At 40.8% G+C, this 18,153-nt stretch overlaps 1 protein-coding gene across 2 annotated transcripts in view; it reads left to right on the plus strand.

Annotated features, from left to right (window-relative positions):
- The window catches only part of CLDND1 (claudin domain containing 1), a 124,904-nt gene that overhangs the window by 43,039 nt on the left and 63,712 nt on the right, over positions 1-18,153 (plus strand). For both annotated transcript variants that reach the window (XM_044084054.1, XM_044084053.1), the window contains exon 3: positions 10,059-10,166. In XM_044084054.1, coding sequence (XP_043939989.1) covers positions 10,059-10,166 — 108 coding nt within the window. The remainder of the gene's footprint in view (positions 1-10,058; positions 10,167-18,153) is intronic.

The following is an 18,153-nucleotide window of genomic DNA, read 5'->3' on the forward strand; positions in this document are numbered from 1 at the left end:
GCATGGCTTGTCGAGCATGTCATCCCAGGCAGACAGACACTGGATCCCCTTTGAATGACACCAGAAACTTAACTAGTTGTTGAAATCGAAAATTCTTTCTTTATACCGTGGTTTCATTCTTGGTGAGGGCAGGATGCAGGGTCAGGGTCGTACTGGCCTGGGCTACGTGATCAGAGAGCTCTTCCATGTCTCTCTTCATGTAGTCCAGGGAAGTATGGCTCAGGTCATTCACACCAACATGGACAATGACAGAGTCATAGCTGTACTTGTTCTGGAGTGACCTGAGTGCTTGTGTTATGTGGCAGATCCTGGCACCCGACAGGCAGCTAACAGCAACCTTCTTCTTATTCAGCCTAGTGAGTGGGACGCCAGTGTGTCTGACTATAGAGTCACCTATTACTAGTATGTTGGGTACGTTATTTTGCCTTAAGGGCTGTGATTGCATGGCACACTGGTTTTGTGAAGTATGTGTTTCATGGTTTGTGTTGGAGGGGGTGGAGGTTGCTTGGATGTTTGCTTTGGAGGTCTCTGTTGGTTTTGCAGATTTTTATTTAGAGTCTCAGAGTATGTTTTTATGTATTTGTGTGTTTTTTGCCGGTGCTGGTTTAATGTGTCTATGTAAGACTGGTGGTGTGATGCAAGTATTTCCCTTCTCCTCTTGAGCAAGACAATGACCTCTTTCTTCCTGGATGCAAAACCGTTAGTAATGAGATGTGCTACATAGAAGGACTTTCTGACCAAAGTGGCAATGTGGTGGTCAAAACAGAGGTTGCTGTCAACCTGTGTTCCCAGATCTTATAATGCCTTCTGTGTTCAGTGGACTACATCGATGTGGTAATTCATGGAAACTGGGTTTTTCCCAAAGGGGATAATGACACATTTTTTGGCATTGAGCTTAAGGCCATGGTTCTGACACCAGTCGTCGTTCTCAGTGAGGCCTTTCTGTAGGATGTCAACATCACTTGGGGAGTTAATAATAGCTCTCAACTTGCAGTCATCTGCGAACTTTGTCAGCCAGAATCCCTTCGTGTTGGCATGGACTTCAGAGAAGTAGATACCAAAACAGGAGAGGACCCAGGACCGAACCCTGTGGGACTCAACTTGTGACTGCAGTCTGACTTGAAGTCAGCTACTTTCACAGTGTGGGTTCTATCTGTGAGCCAGTTTGCAACCCACCTAGTGATACATGGGTTGATGCCTAGCTTAGTGAATTTTTCTATGATTCCTGAATGGAGAATGGTATCAAAGGCCTTTGCCAGATCAAGGTAGGTTGTATGAATCATCTTGCCTTCATCCACAGCTCTGGTGACGCAAAGAAGTCGACCAGGTTGAGCAGGCATGATCTACCCTTCACAAAACCAAACTGTGTTGGATCCAAAGTTTGGAGGTTCCCTGTATCCTTGTTTATTAGGTCCATGATGATGCGTTCCATAGTTTTGCATATCAGACTCATCAGGCTAATCAGGCAGTAGTTCCCAGGGTCTGTAGTTGCTCTTTCTTTCTGGAGAGGGATGACTGTAGCAGTGCGTCATTTGGTAGGGGACAAAGCCTGAGTTGAGACTATGATTGAACAGGGCACAAAGGTAAAGTGCCACTTCACTCTGTAATTCATGTAGAACACAGCCACGGATATTGTCAGGTCCCATAGAAGCTGTATTCTTGGCCTTGGACAGTGCTGTTTTAGCCTGTGCAACAGTAGTACTAGGTGCCTGGCAATCTACTGGTATTGTGATTGGTCCTTTAGAGGGAGGGAGGGGTAAAGTTGGCACTGAATCGGTCTACCAGTATATTGGCAATATCTGTTGGCTCTGTATAGGAGGTACCATTGTGCAGTAGCTCAAAGCAAGTCTGGGTATTGCAGTGGAGATTCTGTACATACCTATAGAAGGCCTTGTGGTTGTCTTTACTATATGCTGTAATTCTGTTTTCATAGCTAGCTTTAGAGGATTTGATGAAGGATCTCAACTTTGGTGAGGCTGATAAGGGAGTTTTTCCAATCTTGGGACTTCATCTTATTTCTCATCAGTCGTCCTTCTGTTGTAGAGTTTATGGCAGGGTACGACTAGATTGGCTTCCTTTTTTTGGAGGAGACCATCTTGTTTTTATTGGGTATGGCGAGATCCATGCATTTGTGTACGTGTTTGTACAGTGCATTTGATGTATGATTCAGCGGTCATGCAACTATTCTCCATTTTCATGGGTGCCGTGAAGTTGGCCACCTCTGTTTTTAGGAGCCCAAAGTTAGCTTTGGAGAAGTTTTTCATGGTGGTTACCTTTGCGGGGGGGATTTCCAAGGTGATTCGTTTGTAGTCTCGTCTAACCAGGGAGGAGTTGACTATTGGTATAGAGCAACTGTCGCCCATTTTAGTAATGACCAGGTCAAGGATGTTGCTATCTCTAGTGGGGGTAAGAACGAGCTGGTCCAGGGCATTGGAATTAATGAATTCCAGGAAACGTTGGACGAGTGTGTTGGTATACGAGTAGTTTTCCCAGTTAATGGAGGGGTAGTTGAAGTTGCCTAGTATGAGTGTGTTAGGTTGGACCCTAGCATTCTCCAGGGTGCTTAAGAACGTGGAGTGAGAATCTTGGGGATATGGTTGGGGACCTATAGCAGGCTACAACCTGAATCGCTGTCTTCTGCACCTGAAGTTTCTCTGAAATGTTATGTTGGGCTTCCAGTCTGGAGGTGTGTGCATCATTTATGAATATGGAAAACACCACGGCCTTTGGAGCTTTGGTCCAAGTTCTGGGGTCGAAAGGTGTGGAATGAGTTATAGCCTGGTAGTGCAGGAGTGCTTTCTGCTTTGAACCAGGTCTCTGTTATAGCACAAATGTTAATGTTTTCCATTTTAAGTTCTTTGAGCGAGTGCATTTTGAGATTTAGACTTGAAGCGTTGAGCAGCATGACCCTCAGATTGCATTTGTTTGTAGCTGTTACAGTGGTAATTTGGTCTTTGGGACACCGCCTAAAAAAGAGACTATAGGCATGGCAAGAACCTTGGCCAGTAATCAGGAAGCCCAGGAGTGAGAGATGCAAGCCATCTCTGGCAAAGCATCAAGGTCTGTCAATTGTGTCATCCCAGGCAGACAGATATTGGATCCCCTTAGAATGACACCAGAAACTTAGCCAATTGTTGAAATCAATCATTTTCTGCTTGTACTGTGGTGTCATTCTAGGTGATGGTAGGATGCTGCTCAGGGCTACGGTAATACCCGCCTGGGCTACATAATCCGAGAGCTCCTCCATGTCTCTCTTCATGTAGTCCAGAGAGGTACGTCTCAGGTCATTCACACCCACATGTACAATGACTGAATCATATCTGTACCTGTTGTTGTGGGACATGAGTGCGTGCGTTGTGTGGTGGATCCTGACAGGCAGCTGACTGTTACTTTCTCCTTATTCAACCCTTGGCATGTTGTTTTGCCGTAGGGGCTTTGATTGAGTGACACACTGTTTAGGAGAGTTGTGTGTCTCATGATTAGTGTTGAGTTGTGGTGGTCGAGTGTGTTTCTGCCTTGGAGGTATCTGCTGTTTGGGTTTTTATTGAGAGCCTCTGTGAAGGTGGGTATGTGGTTTGTGTTTTTATGTGAAGGCAGTGCTGATGTGTGTTCTGGAGGGCTATGTGTTCCCATGTGGTGTGGTGCAAGTGTTGACCTTCTCCTCTTGACCAGCTATTCTGGTCTTGGCTGGAGAGTGCGTGGCTTCCAATTTGGATATATAAGTGCATCTCTTGCAAGTCTTGAGTGTTGGGAGGTAAAAGGAGAGGGTTGTCAGTGTACATGAGGCAGTTGCTACAGTGCCTCAGGATGCCCAAGTTCACCAGGTTAATAGGAGAAAGCACAATGAACTGACCTTTAGACATGACTGGATGGGTGGGCTTTAGTAACTTCTGGAGCTGTTTCTTTGTAGAATGTTTAGTGCTGGTAGCACTTTTGTGTGCTGCAATAATTGCTACAAGAAGTCTGGTAAAGTGCTAGACTAATAAGTATAAGCTAGTAAAAGTGCAGGAGAAGAGAGAAATAGCAGCTCTAAGGGAAAAATTGAAGAGCAGACTTTGGCACCACTCAGAAGCCTGCAGACAGTCTTGTGTACAGCAAATCTGTATCTGGACTAAACTAGTTACAGGAAAGGCGGGAAACGAGCACAATTTCTTTTTTAGAGTTTGCATATATTGTGCATCTTAAAAGTGAATGTTTTAATATATCTTCAACTGATTGACTTGTCGAGTGTTTAATCTATGTAGCTAATGTATCAGTTCACCTCATAATTTGTCAAACTAAACTATTATCCACCCCAGGCACCAACCCAGATCAACTTTCCTTCTTCCTCTCTCTCCTTTCTTCTTACATGATTCATTCTTTCTCTTCTCCTTATATCCTGATAGCTCTCCCTCTACATAACATCTATGCAGATATATGCTATCATATATACACTGAATGACATTTCCTCTGCATAACATCTATGCAGATATATGCTATCATATATACACTGAATGACATTTGTAATCCAAAAAGAAAAAAGCTTTTTTTGTATTTTTATTTTTATTTTAAAACATTGTATGATTATACTTTTCATTTTTGCTCCTATCATATTTGTGTCTTAACTAGCTCTGTTTAAACATTTTATTTTGTATTACCTTTTCTCTATTTAAACTTGTAATGACTGTTGGAGCTTATCTCCCCGGGCCTCTACTGAAAATGGACATGTATCCAGCTAGACTAGCCCGGTCAACAAATGTAAAATAAAAAATAAATAAAAAATAAAAATTGTTGTCATACAGATCAACACAGAGGAAAAAGTGCGTATCCCTGCACGAAATTTTGATACTGAGGCTCATACCATAAGAATGACAGTTTACAGATGGAAGATAGATTAATAAAAATTAAAAAGTAAAAATCAAAATCAAAATAAGATACTAAAAATAAAGAAAGTAAAAAAATGTGAAAGCTTTTTAACAGCAGAAACGAAACAAATACAACAACAGGAAACAGACTCAGTAGAAATATAAGGATATACAAAAAACAGTACTATAAATATATAAAAGAGGCACACATGTAAAACTTACCCACCACCAATATATGCCATCAACTTACAATTGACAAGTTATTATAGCACAGATAGAGACATACAAAGTGAGCTATGCAGAGAGTTATGTAATTTACAATGACATATTGCAAATAAATTGTTTTACCCATTTAGCAGGTTAGGCTATGGCTTTGTTGTTCAGCAGTCTGATAGCATGTGGAAGGAAGCTGCTATGGACGCTGGATGTCCTACATCTAAGGCTTCTGTAGCCCTTACTTGTTGGCAGGAGTTTTGAAAAGTCCATATGCCAGATGGTGTATATCAATCAACAGTTTTTGGACTCTACCATAGCATCTGTTTGAATATGTTCTGTAGGGATTGAAGGTTTGAGCCAATGATTTTTTTTGGCCTGTTGACAATCTTATCCAGTGCCTTCTGATCAGCTTGAGAGCAAATTCCATACCAGACTACGATGTTTGTCAGTACACTCTCAATCGTGGCTCTGTAGAAGGTAAGTCGGACCTGTGGAGGAAGTTAGACCTACGAAGTCTCCTAAGGAACTGGAGACATTTTTGGGCTGCCTTTGTAAGGTAGAAGTGTTTGTGGGCCATCTTGGGCCTTGCGAGATATGTAGCCCTAGGAATTTGGTGCTATTTACTCTCTCCACTATGGCACCATTGATGATGATAGGAATGTGTGGCTTATTCTCCTTCCTAAAGTTGATGATGATTTCCTTCATTTTCCCAACATTTATTGCTAAGTTGTTGTCTGCACACCAATGAATGAGTTGGTTCACCTACTCCCTCCAGGCCCCCCCTCATCTAGGCCAATTACTGTGGTGTCATCTGCAAATTTGATGATTCTATTTGACTGATGCATAGCTGTACAGTCCATGTGTTAGAATTGTGAAAAGAAGTGGACTGAGTATGCAACCTTGTGGGACCCAAGTATTTAGGGTGATGCTTGAGTGATGTTTTTTTGCTGAAGCTATTTGTGGCCTTTCAGTCAGGAAGTTAAGAATTCAGTTGCATATTGTGTTTTCTATGCCCACTTTACTCAGCTTAGACAGCAGTTGTTGTGGAATTACCGTATTAAAGGCAGACCTGAAGTCTATGAACAGCATGCATGCATAACAGTCCTTATTTTCCAGGTGGTCCAAAGTGTGATGAAGTGTTAAGGCTATGGCATCCACAGCAGAATGATCTGGCTTGTATGCAAATTGTAAAGGATCAAATGTAGCAGGTAGGTATGTGATCCTTGACTATTTTCTTGAAACACTTCTTCACTACTGAGGTAAGTGCAGTTGACCGGTAATCATTTAATGATGCTGGAGATGGTTTCTTGGGCAGAGACGTGATATTGGTGGTCTTAAAGCATTTGGGCACTTTTTCCTGGCTGAGAGATGTATTAAAAATGTCTGTGAAGACTGGTACCAACTGATCAGCACAGTTTTTAAGTAGCCTCCCTGGGATCATATCTGGACCAGCTGTTTTGCCTGGGTGAACCCTACATAGGTTCCTGCATACCTCTTCTAAGTTTTGAGGCATAGTGATGTGGCATCTGCTTTGGTGAGTTCTCTTAGGTAAGGTTCTGTTTGATTCCTCGAGAATCTACTGAAGCAGATTTTTAGCTTGTTTAAAAAGAATGGCTTATCACATTGCGTGGATGGTGGCTTATAATGAGTGATGTTTTGGCTCCCTCTCCACAGCTGCCTGGTATCTTTCTGATCAGTGAGGGGTGTGTATTTTTAGACTGTAGGCCCGTTGTGCTACTCTCACACCTTTATTCATGTTGGCCCTGGCCTTTTCCAAAGTGTTTCTGTCTCTAGCCTTAAAGGCAGCATTGCTTGCTCTCAGTAATTCGTATACCGTACTGTTATTTGTATACATATACCTCCTATTATTTGTCTGACCTGTTGAAGTAATTATTCATTGTTGCTTTGTAAACTGTATCATTTTTGTTTTGTATGTTGTTTCTCCCCGATCACCTCTGAAAAATTGTACTGTCTTGTCAACAAGTGGAATAAATGTTGAATATTTGTGCAGAATATTGACATACCAACAAAACAACCAGACTCAAGGACAGCATGGGTGCCTTCCCTTAGGGAAGAACTCAAAGACAGTGCCACAACTGTTGAACTTGTAACCTGAAACCAATGTATTTTAATTGAAGGTAACTTTACTGTGTAAAGATTCAGGGTGTGTCATACCACCCAAATGTTACAGCCATCCTGTACATAGCTGCTTCTCAACTGATTTGTTGCTTGTATAACCTAGCTTGTTTTGGGATTGTTTTGTTAAGAGTCAAAAAGACTAGAACTTTGAAAATGTGAGTAGTGGAATAATAAACTGGAATTGGTCATGGAATTGAGCACAACCTCTGTGCAGCTTAACATGGAAGCGATTCAGGTAACAATATGAGTACTGTAGCTATCACCTAAAGCTTGTGTGTTGAGAAGAAAGGATAGCTACTCTGATTAATGTAGATGCAGCATTAAGTATTTTTTTATTATTTCTTAGCCAGTCAGTAGGCTGAAGGCACTTGGCAGTAAGAGGCATATCTCAGCAGTGTATAATTTTATTCACAAGGCAGTGAATCTTTGAATCTGTGCATGGGTAAACCAAAAAAAGCTTATGCAGCAAAACATTTAGTTCTAACGTAAGAACTAATTATATGCAAAACTGTGCAAGGTTTTAGCAGTCGAGAGTGTAGAGTAGCAGGCTGCCTTCGGACAGCTGGTGGGAGTGCAAGAACTGTGGAGTTGTCCAGAAAACAGTCATCTTGTACGTAATAGTAGCCAGTGCTTTCTATGAAATGATGTCAGGCAGAAAACTAGGGCTTTGGTGCCAGAAAAAAAAACTGTTCTAGTTAGTAAGAGCAGAAAACTTGATGATTTACAGCAAACGAATCTTCGTTCATCTTTTAATGAAAGAGCTTGATGTGATTAGCACATGCTGAACTCCACTTGATGTTGAGTCTTACATCTGGTATAGTGCTTCTTATCGATATAACTGTATTTTCTGGACCATGTTGCCTTGTATGATTTATTCCATCTGTGTCTTAGTCCCTCCCCCAATTATGGTTATGAAACTTCAGAAAGCAGAATTATATTTTTCCTAAAATAGAAACGTTTCTTTTATCCACCATCCGAAAACTCTTTTTTTCTGCTTTGATTTCAAGGTCATTGGTCTGTCTAGTCTACCCATGTTTTGCAGCTAGCCCCTGTGGCTGTCCTTCTTGCCTCACCTGTATCCACTTGTACCATATTTTAACACATTCTGCCACTCACTTGCATAAACCCTATTGCTCATAACTGCCTTGTTTGAAAGTAAATTTTTCTTGTGCCTTTCTTCAGTCATCATCTGTTTGCCTGCTATGTGGAACTGTTCCATGTTACTCTTTTTCTGCATTTTATCCCTCTTACCAGATCCTCAAGGACTTTTGTGCAACTACCAAGTCTGTCTTTTCTTTCCATTATATAGCCATTGCCCTCAGCCTGTTCTTGAAGGCTGTTTATTTTTCATTTGTACCAAAGTCTTCACAATCTCTTTACAGATTTTTTTTCCATTAATTGGGTGCCTTTCTTAAGCAGTGGTCTGCAAAATTACCCACAGTACTTGAAGTAAAGTTTCTGTACATTAGTAAGATGAGACCTGTGATCTGGAGTCTGCATTGCTTGAAATACGCTATAAGGTCCTGTTTGCTTCTGCCACTGCTGATTTACATTTCAAGTCGTTTAGCTTAAATGTGCATAACTATACAAACTTACTCTCTTCAGATTATATTCCCATAGTGTTTCTAACTTTGAATCATATTTATTTACACTTGTTCACACTGAACTGTCTGCTGATTTGTCCATCTTGGCTTGTTGTGTATCTAAATCTTCTTTGAAGTCGATGCTTCCATTTTTTGCCATCACCTATCTCATGGTATCATTTAAAGACACATTGTTCTTGTTCCTTTGCCTCTTGATGATATCTAAGACTTCCAGACCTTTTTGGATTAGTTCATCCTTTGGCCACTAAACATTCCACTTGATTTTGCAGTGCTTAACACATGCCTTACAACAGGTCTACTATCTTTGCCATGAAGCCACTTGTACAGTTCACAAGTCTGGACCCACATTAGCCATTTTCTGCTTCCCTACACTTTCTTATAACACTAACTCTGGAACACTAATGAAGTCACGATAGACCACATTCAGTGAGTTCTCTTGATTTGCTGTTTTGCAAAACATTGATATCAGAACAGTCTGGCAGACTCTTCTCCATTCTATATTACCCTTCCATTTATTATTACTGAATCTAACCAGTATCCTCCTTGATGAATTTTTTTTCATTACCTTCTCTTGGAGAGGTTTGCAGATTATTTTATAGTACAGTGGTTCTGTCCTGTACTTTCCCTTGCACATTACATATCGGTACCTTTTTTCCATTCAATTAAAATACATTGGTTTTCAGGTTACAAGTTCAACAGTTGTGGCACTGTCTTTGAGTTCTTCCAGCCCCTAAGGGAGGCACCCCATGCTGTCCTTGAGTCTGGTTGTATGCTGGTTTAGTTTCATTATCTGGAATAATTTAATTCATTTCAGGAGATGCCTTGAGATGTGACTTTCTCCGTTACAGGCTGTCTGAAGGTCTTGTCCTAGTTCCATCATCTGTCATTGTATAAGATGCAAAGGCTGTAACTTCTGTTTCACCATTCCAGCCCTTATGTTGTGAATTGTATTTCAGTGTGAAAAGTGCTTGGAACCACAGAAACCAAGCTTAAACCGGTTAAGACCTGGAGCATAAATGTTCTCATTGTTCTCACTTATGTTGTCAACATATGCATAGCTTTTTGCACTTTGGAAACGGCTAGCAGTTTTCCCATGTAGAATGATCTAATAACTTTGCACAGCTGCTTAGGTTCTCCTTAAATTGGAATGCATCGGAATGTAGCTCTTCATTGGAACTGGTTTCAGTATAGCTATACTAAGTGCAGCAAAACAAAAACTTCCATTTTAATTTACAGTTGTTTCTTGTTTCTGCAGATCCTGACAAGGTCCATACTTGTAGGAGTTTTTCTCTTAGTGACCAGTTCAAATCAAAGTATGTGGATCCTGGAAACCATAACAGTGGAGATGACTTCCTAAGAACATGTGAGTTTTAATTGATTTGATTTATTCTTAAATTTGGGGGTCTGTTGTGCGCAGTGATTTCTCATGGAAAGTTTGATAACATAAAAAAAATTTCAACAGAAAAATAGTTTGTAGCACATGGCACTCCCTTATTAAACCCTTAAATCAGTAAACTAACTTTGTCATTGAGAAGTAGTTCATAGACACTAGGCTGTTGATCCGTGAGGATCTTTAGAAACCTAGCCCTGCATTCCCACAAAGTTTTTAACTTTTGTAATTTAAGTGCAAATAACCAGAGCTGGGCAGAACTTTTGCATGTTATTCCTATCAATAAGGGTCAAGGGTGCTAAACTGGGGTGAATTTGAGAATTTCCCATCCATTCATCCAGATTACATTTGAATACAGTAAGAGAAGTGCTTTACTTTATGTGGAGGAAGACTATTCCAGAGAAGTGGTAACATGTTCTATTGATCAGGATGCCTTCAGCAGGTGCTTATGCCACCATTAGAGTTTAGGAATGTGCAGTAGATCTGAGATGCCAGGGTTTGTTGAGGCTCTATATGTGAGGCAGAAATCTCCCCTTGGTTTCAATGCCTTGTTCCTCTTCTACTGCTGTCTGTGTAGTTTTTATGATTTATCTCCTTGATTTTCTTAAGAAAGTGTCATTCAGGTTGTGTTAAGTGTTTGAATAGATACTTACTAAAAGGGGCATTCTACTCAATGATCTGCCCAATAAGTGCCAAGTACAGTGGAATGATCACATTCCTGGAAGTAGACACTATACCCTTACTAATAAACTAACAGACTTTCTTGCAATAGTGGATATATGGTGATCTAAGGACAGTTTGTTGTCTACATAGGTTCCCAAGTCCCTAACTATCAGATTCATTTTTAAAGGTGTATTATTGTTGTAATACATTTATACATTTTTTACACTTAGTTTTAGTCCACAGTTATGACATCAGCTGTTAGTTTAGGAAAGGCCCTCTTGAAAGATTTTGGTATCCTGTGGAGAGTTTATAATGGCACCAAGTTTACAGTCAAATGCAAACTTGGTCAGCCATCAACACTTGACCACCAAGAAGTAAATACAAAAGAAGATTGGCCCAAGCACCGAATCTTAAGGTATACTACTGCTGACTGGTCTTTTGGAGGAGGTAGAGCTACCTACCCTAATTTCCTGGGTTCTATTTCTGAGACAGTTTGCTACCCAGGAAGTTACACAGGGATGAACATTCAGCTCGAAGAGTTTATCTACAATTGCCAAGTATGAAATTTTGTCGAATGACTTTGAAAGTTCTAGATAAGGAGTTGTGTACCAGTTTTCCCACATCCATTACTTCAGCAACCTTCTAAAAGAATTCAAACAGTTTAAGCAGGCAGGACCTGCCCTTGACTAAACCGAACTGGCTTGTGTCAAGAGTCTGTATCTTATCTATATTCTTATTTATTAATTCCATAGTGATCCTCTTCGTAGCCTTACAGATTAGGCAGGTCAGACTTCTGGATCTATAATTAACCCAGTCCATTCACTCCCCAGCTTTGAGCAGGAGATGACTTTTGCTGTCCTATGCAATGCCTGTTTGGAGGCTGATACTGAATAGCCTGTGTAGGTTGTTTGACATGTCCTTTTTTAGGCTGTCCAGTAGGCAGACTGGTATATTATCTAGACCCCATACAAGCAGTGTTATTGGCTTTGAAAAATGCTTTGAGGACTTGTTCTTGGGAGATATGGGGGGGGGGATGTAGATGTAAGTATGTGATCTGAGAATGTAGGGGGAGAGGGGGTGGCAAAGTCAGAGCGAAATTTATCCACTAGTTTATTGGCTATGTCCACAGCGTCTGAGCATGTGACATCATTTACTGTAAGCTCTATGCAATGCTGGGCATTGTTTCTAGTATAGTTAAAGAAGGCTTTATGGTTGTCTCTTGCCTGGGTGGCTGTTTTTATCTCATATCTAGCTTTGGTTGGGTTGATCACGGCCCAGGGTTCTTTAAGTTTAGAAAGAGCATTGTTGGCATCTTGAGAGTTACATTTATTACTGCATGCAGTAAAGGTTTTTTTCTTCTTTTATTGGGAAAGCCTGTTTATATTTGGGTTCTACCCCACGGATTTATTTGTAAATTTGCCACTGTGTTTACTTTTGGGGAGGGGGCAGATGCAGCTGTGCAGCTATACACGTGTGCATAGAATATGGCAGAAAGGATTCTGCATACTCAGTGGGTTCATCAGGTTAAAGCGGGATATTGAATTTGGCCAGAACATCACTTGGTTCTAGTTGAATAGCCTTTATATAATCTCTCAATACCAAGATATTCAGAGATACTTCCAGCTTCAGTTTTTATGATGAGTATGACTGATTTGTGGTCTGATTTGACTAGGGAGGAAGTTACAAATGGTGGAGAACAAAACGTGCCCATGTTGGTGAGGACCAAGTGCAGGGTTGTGTCTCTCCAAGGTGTGGTGTAGACAAACTGGTCTAAAGTTTGTATTTATGAAGTCTAGAAATCTCTGGGCTTATATGTTAGGGTATGTACAAGTCTTCCAGTAAGTCCCTAAGAGAATTGTTGTTGGCCTAATGTATAGGGACTCCGTACTAGTCAGGTAGGAGGTATGAATCAAGGGGGAGGTATGAGTCAAGGGGATCCTTTAGTTAGCTATGATATGATAAATCGTTTTGTTGTTAGTAAGTTGGATGTGGATAAGTTCCAGTTTATTATCCTGTCTCGCAAGCCTCTAAGTGAAATTTTTATTTCATGAATATCAAATTCCCACCTCCTTTAGCTCCTTCTTCTAGTGTGGTGGGCCTGAACATGTGGTAGATGTTGAAATCCTGCACTTATGAGATGCTTACAGTGGTCTTTATTGAACCAGGTTTATATGACGATACTTATATTGATGCTTTCCGGGGTAAGCAGTGCCTGTAAGGAGTGAGGTTTTTGGTTGAGGCTCCTAGCATTGATCAGTAGTACTTTTATACCAAGTATATTCTGTTTTCTTATGTTGGAAGCCTTTGAATGCTGGTGTCGCCTAAAAATGAATCTGTAGGAGGTAGACAAGGTTTTAGCCAGTATGCAAAAGCCCATTCCTGGCAAAGCCATTAGGGCTCTCTACCATCTCCTCTGAGGCTGATGTATATTGGACCCCCCCACCACCAAATGACACCAGAAGTTAGTCAAGTCTTTTGCTTATATTGAGACATCATTCTCTGTGATGGTAGAAAGCTGTTCTTGTCTAGGTTCATACCTACCTCTGTCACATATTGAGATCTCCATCATGTCTGTTCATATAATCCAGTAGTGACGTGAGCACTTAATAGCCTTGTTGTGGTGTGGCTTGTATGTGAGAAGCTGCAGTCATTGGATATGGCATCAGTCCCTTTCCTGCAGAAATAGTCACAGCTGAAACAGCAGACTTCACAGGCTTAGCTGCTACTGTTGTAACAGACTGCATGCATCACTACTGCTTCAGCATTACAGATGAGGTAAGAACTGCTCATCCCACATAACAGCGTGTTAATGCATATGCTTATTTTGTTTCTGTGTTCAAGAATGCAGCATCAAGGAGAAAATGCAAGATAGCTTTTCACTATTTGGTTTCTTATGGCTCTTTCTACAAGGTGCTGTGATGTTACAGTAAGAATAATAATGTAAGAGTAAGCAGCGCAAGAGGTTTTCTTGAACTTTGTGTGTGCAGTATTTGCATATATCTATACAGCTGTAAGAGTACATATTTCAAGGGTTTGTGTATTTAGGCTGACAGTTTTATGCTGTTTGGCTAAGCACTTGATGTTCAATCCATGTTGAAATGCAATGAGTCCATTTTTAGTAAACTGATGTTTCTTCTGCATGTTGCTTTCCAAAGTGAGAAAAGTTAATGACATTCTTCAGGTTGAAGCAATCTCAGTGGTGCATCAGTAGCTGTTACTAGTTTATGCTGTGAACAGTTTCATGACTTTTGTGCTTATCAGTGTACTTAAGTGTTTTTATGCAGTGACAGTATAAACTGACCCAGAGAGTTGCAGACTGCTTGCTGTAGAATGATAGTAGGCTTTGTTGCCTACCGTGGCTTTGATTTCCTAGAACAGAATCTGCTGATGTTCATCATTGGATCAATGCTTTTAGTAGCCTTTGTTATACGAGTTATCCCCTTATAAGGATATAACAGCTGACAAGCTCCCAAAGCTTTAGGGCAGCTCCCATGAGCCCAAACAGTTAGTCAGCCCTAGCTAAGAGCTGACTAAAAAGTCAGGTTTGGGTACCAAGCCCTTCAGAACTTTCCTGCCACCGAAGAATGCTCCAGTTTCCATCTTTCAGGGATTGACAGTTGACTAATACTGTTGCAATGCTGAATTTCTCTTCAGGGGAAAAAACTTTCACTTTACTTTTTGAAAGAAATTGTATTTTTTTATGAAACGTAATTTCTAAAGCTAGGTGAAAGTGTTTTTTTTTTTTTTTTTTTTAATTAGTGATTATCACATGACTTTTAATTACTTTTAAATGGAAACATCACGTATTTTACTTTTGTGGTAAAAATGTTAAAACTAAAACACTTAGCTGAGTCCCCAAAAGTAAAACAATACAACTTTTACCACAGAAAAGGTAGTTTAAAATTAAAGTGCTTGTTTTGTATTTAACATGAAAAAAAGTTTTTTTTTGTTTTGTTTTGTTTTTTTAAACTTGTGTTACTGACTATTGCTGCAGGGCTTCCTAGGGAATTGGGCATCTTTTTCAGGTTAACCATAGAACAGCCGATCAGGTCATACACAAGTACCAGGCTAGTTGCCCTTGTTTTAAGCCTAACTGGTTTCCCTTTTGATGTTCAGATTAACCTATCCCATTTGGTGTTAGATTGGTCTTACCCATCTCATGGTCAGTAATTGTATATTACCCTAATGAGAATAAATGGAATCATACCATAGGTAATTTGAGGGGACCCACGCATAGAATGTATTTAGGAGCTGTCTCTGCCCATTAATAGTACAGGGGACAGTCCTGGGGTAACTGTTCTATTTCCCATCCATATGTTCAATTTATGCTTGAATATGTACAGAATGACATTTGTTTTATGTGGATGGGAAGTCTGTTCCAGAGCAATGGTATCCTCTGTGAGATATATCTGTCCCTCCAAACTGTTCTGTTGATTTTGCAGAAGAGGTATAGATCCCTAGACTGAGTATTTCTGATGCCATTTGACTTGCTGATGTGTGCAGTAAATTCATCAGTACTAGGTCAGAGGATGGCTTGCAATGCTATACACAGATCACCTCTTAGCAGTCTGTGGAATGCCAAATATAGTGACAGGACTTTGAGTCAGTCCATGTAATACATATTGTTTAGGGCTTTGCATCCTTTTAGTAAAGTATCTCCTGTGGACATTCAGTTGTATGCATCTGGATTGATATTTACTAAAAGGGACATTATACTCAATGACTGACCTAAAGTGTGCTGAGTAAAGGGGGGCGATGACATCCCTAGATCAAGACACAGTTCCTTTGTTTATAAGCTGTTCAGTATAGAAGGACTTTCTTATGGCAATGGACACATGTTGGTGGAAAGTTAGGTCACTGTCCACATAAGTTCTCAAATAACTGGGTTATCTCTTACGGGTGTATTGGCAGTGTGGTAGTCCTGGGGCAGATGACTTGGCAGAAGATACACTAATGCATTTTTTAACATTTAGTTTCAGTCCATAATTTTGAAACTAGTTATTTATTTAGGGCAAACCTTGTTCAAGCTAGGAGCAGTCACTGAATCTGGAAGTCTTCTGCAGACATAGTTAAACAGAGCCCTTCAGTGTTGGATATTACTTCATAGAATTAAATGCCAAACAGGAGAGATCCCAGCACAGAACCCTGGTGGACTCCTACTAATGACTGGTCTCTTTGTGGTGGTAACTCCCCCCATTTTGATTTTCTGCATCCTGTCTGTGAGCCATTTTGGCTAATCCAGCAGGTGACATAGGGGTTTGTTCAGTTTTTTTAGTATGCCTGATTGATGGATTATATCCAAAGGTTTGGCAAGGTCGAGGTATGCGGTGTTACTATTTTGCCAGCATTTATTGCTTTGGTGGCATTTTCAAAAAAGTCCACCAGGTTTAGTAAGCATGACATGCTCTTGACAAATCCAAACTGAAATGGGTACAGTGTTTGGAGGTTCCCTATGTCATTATTGATTAGTTCCATGTTAATGTTAAGTCTTTCCATAGCTTTGCATATGAGGCTGGTCAGCCTTGTGAATCTGTATTTTCCTGGGTCTGTGAAAGGCTCTCCTTTATGCAAGGGAATGACTGTAGCTGTTCTTTCTTCTCTAGGTACAAAACATATATGGAGACAGAGGTTGGCTGTGGCTAAATTGTGCTTTATACTGTTTAAGGTTCTTCCTTCTTTTAGCCACAAAAAGAAGAAAATTACTAAACAGCTATTGCCACTAAAGTGCCTCAGCTGCAGATAGGTTACTCTGCTTTGGCCAAAACTGGTCTCTCAAACCACTAATTTTTCCCTGGTTCCTGCTGGTGTAGTCCCTACAGCCACTAATGACTTGGGAGTCAACCATATCCTCTGCAGCTGTTGGAGTGCCTTGGTGGGCACGAGTGAGCCTCTTTTATAGGTCCTGGGAGAAGGGGCAGAGAATGTCAATCTGCCTAGCCAGAAAGCTATTTCCATCCCTAGAGAGGTTGTTTGGTTTAGCTCGCAGTTTATTTTAGGCTGTTGACCCTTCCAAGTATGGCTGTTTGTGGTTAAATAATTAAAAAAAGAGAGATTAATTTTCTGAAAAGATTCATGATTTTATGATTGTGAAGGGACAGATTGTTTTGCCCTGACCACGATGTTGCTAGTTGTCGGTTTTGTGCTAGATTTAACCAACGCACTATTAAGCGTCAGTACGATTTTGCATTTCATCACTTTGGCAGAAGATTTAATTATATAATGCCGTCGGAACAGCCGACTACCGGAGTTTACAAAAAACGTAAGGAAAAAGAGAAGGACAGGCATCCGAGGTCCAAAACCGACAACGAGGCTTCTTCTAGGCCAGTCGCTGGTTTGCCGGTTCTCAGTGAGGCACTTTCGCAGCCCCTGATGACGGCAACTTTAGAGCCACAGGCCAATAATTCCCACGTGGAGTCAACCAGGCCTACAGAAACTCAAGGTATTGGACCTTCAGAAACCTTTCCCTCAGATGGGTCCGGAGCCGCTGAGCAGGCACCGGCTTCTGAGGGTGTTTTCGGGCCTACACAATTATGTCAAAACAACTTCAGCTTCAAAGACAAAGACTAAAGCAGCTTTAAAGACAAAGAAACAAGTACAACAGCCCCATGGACAGGCCTCCATGCCTAAAAAAACAGATGCTCAAAATGTCCGAAGACCTGATTACTTTGATCAGGGGTTCTCACCCCCCTCCTGACAAGAGGCCTAGGCAAGAGGTAGAATATGAATCTTCAGATCAGGTTTCCATTTCATCTGATTCCTCTTCTGATCAGGAATACTCTCTTCCTCCTTATGAGGATTCTGATGCTGAAGAATCTATCCCCTCAGCTTCTCCTCCTGAGGATTATTCTTTTGGGGAAACACTGCATACCATGAGGGAGCATTTCCACTGGGAGAGCCAAGATTATTCAGAATCTAAGAAAAGGCTCAGAGACTTTCTTTTACTGCCTCAGCACAGGCCCCTGGCTATTCCACCTGTGCTAGACATTGTAGATGACGTATTTTCAGAGTCCAGTCTGACTCCTTACCTCCAGCCACTGTCAATCCAGACAGATACTATAGGGTTCCAGACTCCCACAAATTTCTATTTAAAAACCCTGCTGCTGACCCAGAAACTATCTCTCAGGGTCCTGAAGCTTTGATTCTGTGGAGGCCTCCTGCAGAGCCGCTGTTACGGGTTCTGTCATTAAGAGGCATGCTTGGTTAAAAGAACAGAATCTGCCTGATCATGTTTAAGCAAAATTATTAGATGCTCCATTACAGCATGATACGTTGTTTGGTGTTAAAGAAAATGGAGGAC

The sequence above is a fragment of the Protopterus annectens genome, chromosome 9.part0, assembly GCF_019279795.1.
Source record: "Protopterus annectens isolate FY-2018-M chromosome 9.part0, PAN1.0, whole genome shotgun sequence".
NCBI lineage: Eukaryota > Metazoa > Chordata > Ceratodontiformes > Protopteridae > Protopterus > Protopterus annectens.